Source organism: Heterodontus francisci, chromosome 19 (assembly GCF_036365525.1).
Source record: "Heterodontus francisci isolate sHetFra1 chromosome 19, sHetFra1.hap1, whole genome shotgun sequence".
Taxonomy (NCBI): Eukaryota; Metazoa; Chordata; class Chondrichthyes; order Heterodontiformes; family Heterodontidae; genus Heterodontus; species Heterodontus francisci.
Genome location: NC_090389.1, coordinates 2054550 through 2067770, shown reverse-complemented (window position 1 = coordinate 2067770; position 13221 = coordinate 2054550). Strand labels below are relative to the sequence as shown.

The following is a 13221-nucleotide window of genomic DNA, read 5'->3' as shown; positions in this document are numbered from 1 at the left end:
GGGAATGATAGGGACATGGTGATAGGGATGGTGCACTGCAATCAGGAGGGAATGATAGGGACATGGTGATAGAGATGGTGCACTGCAATCGGGAGGGAATGATAGGGACGTGGCGATAGGGATGGTGCACTGCAATCGGGATTGAATGATGGGGGCATGGTGATAGAGATGGTGCACTGTGATCAGGAGGGAATGATAGGGACATGATGATAGAGATGATGCACTGTGATTGGGAGTGAATGATAGGGACATGGTGATAGGGATGGTGCACTGCAATCGGGAGGGAATGATAGGGACGTGGCGATAGGGATGGTGCACTGCAATCGGGAGGGAATGATAGGGACGTGGCGATAGGGATGGTGCACTGCAGTCGGGATTGAATGATGGGGACATGGTGATAGAGATGGTGCACTGCAATCAGGAGGGAATGATAGGGACATGGTGATGGGGAGCCAAGCACAGCGATCGGGAGTGTGGGAGGTACAATTTAGTTGATGTGGGTGAATGAAGTGATTTGCTGATCTCTTCGTCCTCTTGATCCGGACCTCCAGTCTACCCTTTAGCTGGCAGGTTTCTTGAGTACTGATAAACTCAACCTGCCAAGCGTTAAATTTAAATCAGGCTTCAACTGCACTGTGTGAACTTGATTTAAATATTACAATGAAGTGTCCAGTCTCCCCCAGACACACAGAGACACCTTGCATCGCTCTGCCATAAAAATTGTTGGAGGTACTGGTACGTTGCAGGTTGGAGTCACATTTCAGGATTTGTCATTTTTAACTGCCCTCCCGTTTTAAGGGGTTTATGTTTCAAAGTGCTTCACACAGAACTGGAGACTGAAAGCTAATTTAAACACAATGTGCTGTCTCAGCATTTCAGCAGCACAAGTTTCCTGTCCCAAAATAAAAAGCCTATGCTGGCGTGGATATGATGGACTGAATGCCTTCTTCCATTCTGTAAAATTCAATGATGACAACACTATTAGTTATTATCTCTGTCATAGCCAATAGAATAGTTGTCTTCAGAATAACTGTAAGCTGTGGCTCAGTGGGTAGCACTCTCATCTGAGTCAGAAGGTTGTTGGTTTAAGTCCCATTCCAGAAACTTGAGTCCATAATTCAGGCTGACAGTCCAGTGCAATACTGACGGGGTGCTGCTCTGCCAGAGGTGTTGGCTTTTGAATGAGATGTTAAATTAGGTGCCCGTCTACGCTCTCTGGTGGACATAAAAGATCCTATCGCCCTTTTTTCAAGAACAGCAGGTGAGTTATCCCCAGTGTACTATCCAATATTTACCACTCAATCAATTGTAGTCAATGTAACGGCCATTACGATATTTCTGTTTTGTGGGATCTTGCTGTTCACAAATAGAGTGATAGATTCATTTTGGCACAGAGGATTCATTACGGTACAGAAGGAGACTATTTGACCCATCAAATAGGCTGCTGCTTTTCCTGCATTAAAACAGCAACTCCACTTTAAAAGTAGTTAATTGGCTGTGAAGTACTTTGGGACGCCCTAAGATGAAGAAAGGCATTATTGAACTGAAATTCTTTAACCTGTCACATTGGCTATCCAGGGGCAAGGAACACCTAAACATTCTTCTCTAGGGTACCCAGAAGTGTGAAAGCCAGAATGCACACTTCTGACTGGCTGTGTGGCTATTTGATTATAAGCTATACAAGGATAGTGACCATAAATATGTAAGATTTAAAAAAAAAAGGGACGGCACAGTAGTTAGCACCGCAGCCTCACAGCTCCAGCGACCCGGGTTCAATTCTGGGTACTGCCTGTGCGGAGTTTGCAAGTTCTCCCTGTGACCACGTGGGTTTTCGCCAGGTGCTCCGGTCTCCTCCCACAGCCAAAGACGTGCACGTTGATAGGTAAATTGGCCATTGTAAATTGCCTCTAGTGTAGGTAGGTGGTAGGGGAAGATGGGGATGTGGTAGGAATATGGGATTAGTGTAGGATTAATATAAATGGATGGTTGATGGTCGGCACAGACACTGTGGGCCGAACGGCCTGTTTCAGTGCTGTATCTCTTTAAGAAAAAAAAGCTCACTCACTGGGATCTGGCAATATAATTATCTGTACTCCTTTACCTTTAAAGGGCGTCACTATGGTGCTGTCAGCTGTGAGGGCTGTAAAGGATTCTTCAAACGAAGTGTGAGGAAAAATCTAACGTACAGTTGCCGTAGCAGTCAAGACTGTGTCATTAACAAGCATCATCGCAACCGCTGTCAGTTCTGCAGGCTTCAAAAATGTTTGGAGATGGGCATGAAAATGGAATGTAAGTACTACATTGCACGTGATGTGTCATGGGAGTGTTACACTGCAGCTGGAGTGTCAGGGGAGTGTTACACTGCAGCTGGAGTGTCATGGGAGTGTTACACTGCAGCTGGAGTGTCAGGGGAGTGTTACACTGCAGCTGGAGTGTCAGGGGAGTGTTACACTGCAGCTGGAGTGTCAGGGGAGTGTTACACTGCAGCTGGAGTGTCAGGGGAGTGTTACACTGCAGCTGGAGGGTCAGGGGAGTGTTACACTGCAGCTGGAGGGTCAGGGGAGTGTTACACTGCAGCTGGAGGGTCAGGGGAGTGTTACACTGCAGCTGGAGGGTCAGGGGAGTGTTAGATTGCACCTGGAGTGTCAGGGAAGAGATGCACTGCACCTGGAATGTCAGGCGAGTGTTGCACTGTACCTGGAGGGTCTGAGGGGTCTTAAATTGCACCTGGAGGTTTGGGCGAGTGTTACACTGCACCAGGAGGTTTGGGCGAGTGTTACACTGCACCAGGAGGTTTGGGCGAGTGTTACACTGCACCAGGAGGTTTGGGCGAGTGTTACACTGCACCAGGAGGTTTGGGCGAGTGTTACACTGCACCAGGAGGTTTGGGCGAGTGTTACACTGCACCAGGAGGTTTGGGCGAGTGTTACACTGCACCAGGAGGTTTGGGCGAGTGTTACACTGCACCAGGGATGTCAGGGGTGTGTTAGATTGTATCTGGAGAGTCAGGGGAGTGTTACACTGCAGCTGGAGAGTCAGGGGAGTGTTACACTGCAGCTGGAGAGTCAGGGGAGTGTTGCACTGCAGCTGGAGAGTCAGGGGAGTGTTACACTGCAGCTGGAGAGTCAGGAGAGTGTTACACTGCAGCTGGAGAGTCAGGGGAGTGTTACACTGCAGCTGGAGAGTCAGGGGAGTGTTACACTGCAGCTGGAGAGTCAGGGGAGTGTTACACTGCAGCTGGAGAGTCAGGGGAGTGTTACACTGCAGCTGGAGAGTCAGGAGAGTGTTACACTGCAGCTGGAGAGTCAGGGGAGTGTTACACTGCAGCTGGAGAGTCAGGGGAGTGTTACACTGCAGCTGGAGAGTCAGGAGAGTGTTACACTGCACCTGGAGAGTCAGGGGTATGTTACACTGCACCTGGAGAGTCAGGGGTATGTTACACTGCACCTGGAGAGTCAGGGGAGTGTTGCACTGCACATGAAGAGTCAGGAGAGTGTTACACTGCACCTGGAGAGTCAGGGGAGTGTTGCACTGCACCTGGAGAGTCAGGAGAGTGTTACACTGCACCTGGAGAGTCAGGGGTATGTTACACTGCACCTGGAGAGTCAGGGGTATGTTACACTGCACCTGAAGAGTCAGGGGAGTGTTACACTGCACCTGGAGAGTCAGGGGAGTTGTACACTGCACCTGGAGAGTCAGGAGAGTTGTACACTGCACCTGGAGAGTCAGGGGAGTGTTACACTGCACCTGGAGAGTCAGGGGAGTGTTACACTGCACCTGGAGAGTCAGGGGAGTGTTACACTGCACCTGGAGAGTCAGGGGAGTGTTACACTGCACCTGGAGAGTCAGGGGAGTGTTACACTGCAGCTGGAGTGTCTGGAGCATGTTACACACGCACCTGGAGGGTCAGGGAAATGTGGCACGGCACCTGGAGGTTAGGGGGAGTGTTAGATTGCACCTGGAAGGTCAGGGAAGAGATGCACTGTACCTGGAGGGTCTGGCGTATGTTACGCTGTACCTGGCGGGTCTGGCGTATGTTACGCTGTACCTGGCGGGTCTGGGGAGTGTTAGGCTGTACCTGGAGGGTCTGGGGTATGTTGCACTGTATCTGGAGGGTCCAGCAAATGTTACACTCTACTTGGAGGGTCTGAGGAATCTTACACTGCACCTGGCAGGTCGGGAGAGTGTTGCACTGCACCTGGCAGGTCGGGAGAGTGTTGCACTGCACCTGGCAGGTCGGGAGAGTGTTGCACTGCACCTGGCAGGTCGGGAGAGTGTTGCACTGCACCTGGCGGGTCGGGAGAGTGTTGCACTGCACCTGGCGGGTCGGGAGAGTGTTGCACTGCACCTGGCGGGTCGGGAGAGTGTTGCACTGCACCTGGCGGGTCGGGAGAGTGTTGCACTGTACCTGGAGGGTCACAGATGTGTTGCAGTGTTCCTGGAGTGTCATAGGTGCTTCGGAACAAGAGAAGGCTGTTTTTCCCCTCAAACCTGTTCTGCATTCAATGGGCTGCTGGCGGGTGTATGACCTAACTCCATAATACCCGTCTTTTCATCATATCCCTTAAGACCAAAATCTATCAATCTCAGATTTCATGCTTACATTTGATCTAACATCAATTGCCGTTTGCAGAAGAGATTTCCAAACTTTCTAAAGGCAAACTGTGTTTAATCCATCTTGATTGAATTGTTTGATGAGGTGTCAGAGAGAGTTGTTGAAGCTAATGAGGTTGAAGTGGTGTACATGGAATTCTAAAGGGCTAATACAGAAGCAAAATACTGTGGATGCTGGAAATCTGAAATAAAAACAAGAAAGGTCTCTCTCTACAGATGCTTCCTGACTTGCTTCTAAAAGGTGTTTGATAAAGTGCCACACAATACGATTGGCAGCAAAGTTGAAGCCATGGCATAAAATGGACAGTAAAATAGATATGAGCTTGTCTGGAAACAGAGTGGTGGTGAACATTTATTTTTCAGACTGGATGAAGGTATATGGTGGGGTTCCCCAGGGGTCTGTACTAGGACCACAGTTTTTCTTGATATATGTTAATGACTTAGACTTGGATGTACAGGGCACAGTTTCAAAATTTGCAGATGACACAAAACTTGAATGTCATTGAGTCATAGAGTCACTATGGTGTAGAAGGAGGCCATTGGGCCCATTGCGTCCATGCCGGCTCTCTGTAGAGCAGTCCAGTCAATCCCATTCCCTTGCTCTATCCCCATAATCCAGAAAGTTTATTTCCCTCAGGCGCCCATCTACTTTCCTTTTGAAATACTTAATCATCTCCGCAGCAAGCTCTGAGTCATTATCGCATGCTGTGTAAAACATTTCTTCCTCACATCCCCCTTGTATTTCATCCCAATGCATTAAATTTGTGTCAGTTTTCCTTGTACCATCAGCTTTTCTCTGCCTACCTTGTCCAAACCTGTTATAATCTTGTGCACCTCTATCAGATCGTCCCTCAATCTCCTTTGTTCCAAGGAGAACAACCCCAGCTTTTCCAAAATAAAAACAGAAACTGCTGGAAATACTGAGCAGATCTGGCAGCATCTGTGGAAAGAGAAGTAGAGTTAATGTGTCTGGTCAGTGACCCTTCACCAGCTTTTCTAACCTAACCTTGTAGCTAAAATCCCTCATCCCATGGACCATTCTGGTAAATCTCCTCTGCCCCCTCTCAAGTACCCTCACATCCTTCCTCAAGTGTGGCAACCAGAACTGGATGCAATACTCTAGTTCTGACTTAACCAAAGCTTTATAAAGGTTCAGCATAACTTCCCTGCTTTTGAACTGAATGCTTCTTATTTATGAAGACCAAGATCCCATATGCTTTGCTAACTTCTTCTTCTTTGGCCTCCTTGTCTCGAGAGACAATGGGTAAGCGCCTAGAGGTGGTCAGTGGTTTGTGGAGCAGCGTCTGGAGTGGCTATAAAGGACAATTCTAGAGTGGCAGACTCTTCCGCAGGTGCTGCAGGTAAATTTGGTTGTCGGGGCTGTTATACAGTTGGCTCACTCCTTGCACTTCTGTCTTTTTTCCTGCCAACTGCTAAGTCTCTTCAACTTGCCACTCTTTAGCCCTGCCTTTATGGCTGTCTGCCAGCTCTGGCGATCACAGGTAACTACTCTCTCAATATGTCCTGCCACCTTCAAAGATCTGTGCACATGAACCATCCCCCAGGTCCCTCTGTCCCTGTACACTCTTTAGAACTGTGCCATTAAGTCTGTATTGCCTCTCCCTATCCCTTCTGCCAAAATGCATCACCTCACACTTCTCTGTATTAAATTCAATCCATCACTTTTATGCCCATTCTGCTTGCCTATCTACATCTTGTTGCAGTTGAATGGTATCATCCTCACTGTTACACATTACATTGATACAGAAATTGGCCGTGTGGTTGATAATGAAGAAGAAAGCTGTAGACTGCAGGAAGGTATCAATGGCCTAGTCAGGTGGGTGGAACAGTAGCAAATGGAAGTTCAGTCTGGAGAAGTGTGAGGTATTGCATTTGGGGAAGGCTAACAAGGCAAGGGAATACACAATAAATGGTAGGATACTGAGACATATAGAGGAACAGAGGGACTTTGGAGTGCATGTGCACAGATCACTGAGGGTGGCTGGACAGGTATATAGGTGGTCCAGAAGGCACACGGAATATACTCTATGCCTGGCTGATAAAGGCAAGGGCTGTGAGGTTATGCTGGAACTGTACAAAACACTAGTTAGGCCATAGCTGGCATACTGCATGCTGTTCTAGTCACCGCACTATAGGAAAGATGTGATTGCACAAGAGAGAATGCAGAGGAGATTTTTACGAGGATGTTACTTGGACTGGAGAACTTTAGTTATGAGGAAAGATTGGATAGGATAGAGCTATTTTCTGTGGAACGGAGGAGGCTGAGGGGAGACCTAATTGAAGTGTATAAAATAATAAAGGGTCTCGAGGAGTGGCTAGGAATGCTGTATTCTCCTTGTTTGTGGGGTCCATAAGTGGGGGATGTAGATTTAGAGGGGATTCGAGGAAATTTCTTTTCACCCAGAGGATGGTGGGGATCTGGAACTCACTGCCTGAAAGAGTGGTAGAGGCAGAAACACTCATAACATTTAAGAAGTACTTGGATATGTACTTGAAGTGTCATAACCTAAAAGGCTGCAGCCAAAGAGCTAGAAAATGGGATTAAGCTGGATGGCTACTTTTCGGCCAGCATAGACACAATAGACTGAATGGCCTCAATTTCTATGATTTGCCCCACCTCCAAGTTTAGCATCATCAGCACATTTTGAAATTTTACTCTGTGTTCCAATATCCAAGAATTTGAAACATATTAAAAAAGCAGTGATCCTAGCAATGACCCTAGGGAACACCACTGTCTACCATCCTCTAGTCTCAAAAACAACTAGTTACTATGACTTGCGGTTTCTGTCCTTAAGCAAATATTTATCCAAGTTCACACTGACCCTCCTATTCCATGAGCCTCGATTTTGTTACCAGCCTTTTATAGAGTACTTTGTCAAACACATTCTTAAAATCCATATAGACAACATCTATTGAATTTCCTTCAACAACCTCCTCTGTTAATTTATCAAAAAATTCAACTAAATAAGTCAAGCACGATCTGTCTTTTACAAATCCATGCTGGCTCTCCCTGATGAACTTAAACCTCTTCAAGTGCCTGTTGATTTTTTTTCCCTCTGATTATTGTTTCTAAAACCTTACCATACACTGATGTTAAACTGACCGGCATGTAGTTACTAGGACTGTCTTTACACTCTGTCTTGAATAAGGGTGTCAAATTTGCCACTTTCAAATCCTCTGGCACCTCCCCCGGTAACTAGGGAAGATTGGAAGATTCTGGCAAGCCCTTACACTGTCTCCACCCTCACTTCCTTTAGCAACCTGGGATACAAGCCATCCAGACTAGGCAACTTATCTACTCGAAGCCGTTCCTGTACATCCTGTCTATCACCCTCTTTGTGGCCAATAGGACCCACCCTGCCTCTTCCTACCCCATTACTATTTACACGACAGTAGAAGATTTTTGGGTTCCCTTTTATGTTAACTGCCATTTTCTTCTCATATTCTCTCTTTTCCAGTCTTATTTTTCTTTTCACTTCCCCTCTCAATTTATTGTTCATTTTTCTGTCCATTAACACCCTCTCTGCACCAACACTTTGTCTTTCAACACACCATTAACATACTGTTTGCTTTTACTCCATGATCTTTGGTCAGTTATTCTCTGTGATCCTGTCCTGTCAACACCTTGCCTTTTATTTTCTCCGCTTTATTTGCTTAAAACCTATGACATTTCAAACCTTTGCCAGTTCTGGTGAAGGGTCACTGACCTGAAACGTTAACTGTACTTTTTTTTTTTAGGGATACAGCACTGAAACAGGCCCTTCGGCCCACCGAGTCTGTGCCGACCATCAACCACCCATTTATACTAATCCTACACTAATCCCATATTCCTACCACATCCCCACCTGTTTACCACCTACCTATACTCGGGGAAATTTATAATGGCCAATTTACCTATCAACCTGCAAGTCTTTGGCATGTGGGAGGAAACCGGAGCACCCGGAGGAAACCCACGCAGACACAGGGAGAACTTGCAAACTCCACACAGGCAGTACCCAGAATTGAACCCGGGTTGCTGGAGCTGTGAGGCTGCGGTGCTAACCACTGTGCCGCCCCACTTCTCTCTCCACAGATGCTGCTGGACCTGCTGAGTATTTCCAGCATTTCTTTTTGTTTCAATTTCTTGTATTTGGCCGAGTTTTCACTTGACAAATTCACCTAACATGCATCATGCACCCTCTTTTTTTGTTTCATCATATTCTCTATCTCCCTCATCTAAGAAGCTCTGGCTTTGGTTCCCTTACCTTTCATTGTAGTTCACTGTGAGGAGGATAGTGATGGACTTTAAGAAGACATAGACAGGCTGGTGGAACGTTTGGACACATGGCAGAGGAAATTTAATGCCAAGAAGTGTGAAGTGATACATTTTGGTTGGAAGAATGAAGAGAGGCAATATAAAATAGTGTGCAGTTCTAAAGGGGTTGCAGGAACAGAGACTCCTTAGGGATATGGGGATATATGTGCACAGATGGTTGAAGGTGCCTGGGCTTCATAAATAGAGGCATAGAATACAAAAGCCGTAATGTTCTGATGCACCTTTATAAAACATTGGTTTGACCTCAACTGGAGTATTATGTCTAATTCTCGGCACTGTACCTGAGGAAGGATGTGAAAGTTTTAGAGAGCGTGCAGAATAGATTTATGAGAATGGTTCCAGGGATGAGCGACTTCAGTTATGAGGATAGATTGGTGAAGCTGGGCTGTTTTTCTTAGAGCAGAGGAGGTTAAGAGGAGATTTGATCAAAAGTGTTCAAAAGCATGAGGGGTCTAAACAGAGTAGATACAGAGAAATTGTTTCCATTGGTGGCAGGGTCGAAAGCCAGAGGACACAGATTTAAGGTGATTGGCTCAAGAACCAAAGGTAATATGAGGAAAAACATTTTTACGCAGTGAGTGTCTGGAATGCGCTGCCTGAGAGTGTGGCGGAGGCAGATACGGTCTTGGTTTTCCGAAGGGAATTGGATAGGTTGAGCAAGGTGGTGGTGAGATACAGCTCGGTGTCAAACAAAGAACAGTACAACACAGGAACAGGCCATTCGGCCCTCCAAGCCTGCGCCGATCTTGATGCCTGTCTAAACTAAAACCTTCAGCACTTCCGGGGACCGTATCCCTCTATTCCCATCCTATTCATGTATTTTTCAAGATGCCTTTTAAACGTCGCTATCGTACCTGCTTCCACCTCCTCCCCCGGCAGCAAGTTCCAGGCACTCACCACCCTCTGTGTAAAGAACTTGCCTCGAACATCCCTCTAAACTTTGCCCCTCCCACCTTAAACCTATGTGCCCTTGTAACTGACTCTTCCACCCTGGGAAAAAGCTTCTGACTATCCACTCTGTCCATGCCACTCATAATTTAGTAAATCTCTATCATGTCGCCCTTCCACCTCCGTCATTCCAGTGAAAACAATCCGAGTTTAACCAACCTCTCCTCAGAACTAATACCCTCCAGACCAGGCAACATCCTGGTAAACCTCTTCTGTACCCTCTCCAAAGCCTCCACCTCCTGCTGGTAGTGCGGCGACCAGAATTGCACGCAATATTCTAAGTGTGGCCCCGACCGATGAAGGCAAGCATGCTGTATGCCTTCTTGACTACCTTATCCACCTGCGTTGCCACTTTCAGTGACCTGTGGACCTGTACACCCAGATCTCTCTGCCTGTCAATACTCCTAAGGTTTCTGCCATTTACTGTATACTTCCCACCTGTATTAGATCTTCCAAAATGCATTACCTCACATTTGTCCGGATTAAACTCCATCTGCCATTTCTCTGCCCAAGTCTCCAACCGATCTATATCCTGCTGTGTCCTCTGACAATCCTGATCACTATCCGCAACTCCACCAACCTTTGTGTCGTCCACAAACTTACTAGTCAGATCAGCTGCATTTTCCTCCAAATCATTTATATATACTACAAACAGCAAAGGTCCCAGCCCTGGTCCCTGTGGAACACCACTAGTCATAGCCCTCCATTCAGAAAAGCACCCTTCCACTGCTCCCCTCTGTCTTCTATGACCAAGCCAGTTCTTTATCCATCTTGCCAGCTCACCTCTAATCCCGTGTGACTTCACCTTTTGTACCAGTCTGCCATGAGGGATCTTGTCAAAGGCTTTACTGAAGTCCATGTAGACAACATCCACTGCCCTTCGTTCATCAATAATCTTCGTCACTTCCTCAAAAAACTCAATCAAGTTAGTGAGACATGACCTCCCCTTCACAAAACCATGCTGCCTCTCGCTAATAAGTTCATTTGTTTCCAAATGGGAGTAAATCATGTCCCGAACGATCCTCTCTAATAATTTCCCTACCACTGACGTAAGGCTCACCGGCCTATAATTTCCTGGATTATCCTTGCTACCCTTCTTAAACAAAGGAACAACATTGGCTATTCTGCAATCCTCTGGGACCTCACCTGTAGCCAATGAGGATACAAAGATTTCTGTCAAGGCCCCAGCAATTTCTTCCCTTGCCTCCCTCAGTATTCTGGGGTAGATCCCATCAGGCCCTGGGGACTTATCTACCTTAATGCTTTGCAAGACGCCCAACACCTCTTCCTTTTTGATAACGACATGACCCAGACTATCTACACTCCCTTCCCTGGACTCATCATCCACCAAGTCCTTCTCTTGGGTGAATACTGATGCAAAGTACTCATTTAGTACCTCGCCCATTTCCTCTGGCTCCACACATAGATTCCCTCCTCTGTCCTTGAGTGGGACAACCCTTTCCCTGGTTACCCTCTTACTCTTAATATACGTATAAAAAGCCTTGGGATTCTCCTTAATCCTGTTTGCCAATGACTTTTCATGACCCCTTTTCGCCCTCCTGACACCTTGCTTAAGTTCCTTCCTACTGTCTTTATATTCCTCAAGGGCTTCGTCTGTTCCCAGCCTTCCAGCCCTTACGAATGCTTCCTTTTTCTTTTTGACTAGGCTCACAATATCCGCGTTATCCAAGGTTCCCGAAACTTGCCAAACTTATCCTTGTTCCTCACAGGAACATGCTGGTCCTGAATTCTAATCAACTGATGTTTGATAGACTCCCACATGTCAGATGTTGATTTACCCTCAAACAGCCGCCCCCAATCTAAATTCTTCAGTTCCTGCCTAATATTGTTATAATTAGCCTTCCCCCAATTTAGCACCTTCACCCGAAGACTACTCTTATCCTTATCCACAAGTACCTTAAAACTTACGGAATTATGGTCACTGTTCCCGAAATGCTCCCCTACTGAAACTTCGACCACCTGGCCGGGCTCATTCCCCAATACCAGGTCCAGTACGGCCCCATCCCTAGTTGGACTCTCTACATATTGTTTCAAGAAGCCCTCCTGGATGCTGCTTACAAATTCTGCCCTATCCAAGCCCCTAGCACTAAGTGAGTCCCAGTCAATATCAGGGAAGTTAAAATCACCCACCACTACAACCCTGTTACCTTTACATCTTTCCAAAAGATAAGCGTACGCGTGAAAAGTAACATTGTGCTTTTGGTTGATGTCACCGTGGGACAGCCTGTAAATGAGAAATAGTGGGTAAGACAAGGATAGATCCTTGGGGACACCAGAGGTAATGGTGTGGGAGTGGGAAGAAAAACCAGAGCAAGTGATACTCTGGCTACGATTAGATGGATAAAAATCGAACCAGGTGAGAGCAAATCCACCCAGCTTTTTTTTATCTGTTTTGGGGGATGTGGGCCTCGCTGGCTAGGCCAGCATTTATTGCCCATCCCTAATTGCCCTGGAGAAGGCGGTGGTGAGCTGCCTTATTGAACTGCTGTAGTCCATGTGGGGTAGGTACACCCACAGTGATGTTAGGAAGGAAGTTCCAGGATTTTGATCCAGTGACAGTGAAGGAGCAGTGATATAGTTCCAAGTCAGGATGGTGTGTGGCTTGGAGGGGAACTTGCAGGTAGTGGTTTTCTCATGCATCTGCTGCCCTTGTCCTTCTAGGTGGTAAAGGTCGTGGGTTTGGAAGGTGTGCTGTCGAAGGAGCCTTGGTGAGTTGCTGCAGTGCATCTTGTAGATGGTAAACATTGCTGCCACTATGCGTCAGTGGTGGAGGGAGAGAATGTTTATAGATTGGGGTGCCAATCAAGCAGGCTGCTTTGTCCTGGATGGTGTCGAGCTTCTTGACTGTTGTTGGGGCTGCACCCATCCAGGCAAGTGGAGAGTATTCCATCACGCTCCTGACTTATGCCTTGTAGATGGTGGATAGGCTTTGGAAAGACAGGTGTGGCTGGTCCAGTTCAGTTTCACTGGTGACCTCCAGGATGTTGATAGTGGGGGATTCATTGATGGTAATGCCATTGAACATCAGGAGGCGATGGTCAGATTCTCTCTTGTTTGAGATGGCCATTGCCTGCACTTGTGTGATGCGAATGTTACTTGCCAGTTATCAGGCCAAGCCTGGATTTTGTCCAGGTTTTGCTGTATCTGGACATGGGCTGCTTCAGTATCTGAGGAGCCGCAAATGGTGCTGATCATTGTGCAATCATCAGCGAACATCCCCACTTCTGACCTTATGATGGAGGGATTGTCATTGATGTAGCAGCTGAAGATGGTTGGGCCAAGGACACCATCCTGAGGAACTC

The 13221-nt window shown here is 46.9% G+C and overlaps 1 protein-coding gene across 4 annotated transcripts in view; it reads left to right on the top strand.

Annotated features, from left to right (window-relative positions):
- The window catches only part of nr2c2 (nuclear receptor subfamily 2, group C, member 2), a 542318-nt gene that overhangs the window by 275603 nt on the left and 253494 nt on the right, over positions 1–13221 (top strand). For 3 of the 4 annotated variants that reach the window (XM_068051311.1, XM_068051310.1, XM_068051313.1), the window contains exon 6: positions 2110–2289. The exons of the other annotated variant lie outside the window; for it this stretch is intronic. In XM_068051311.1, coding sequence (XP_067907412.1) covers positions 2110–2289 — 180 coding nt within the window. The remainder of the gene's footprint in view (positions 1–2109; positions 2290–13221) is intronic. 4 annotated transcript variants of the gene reach the window in all.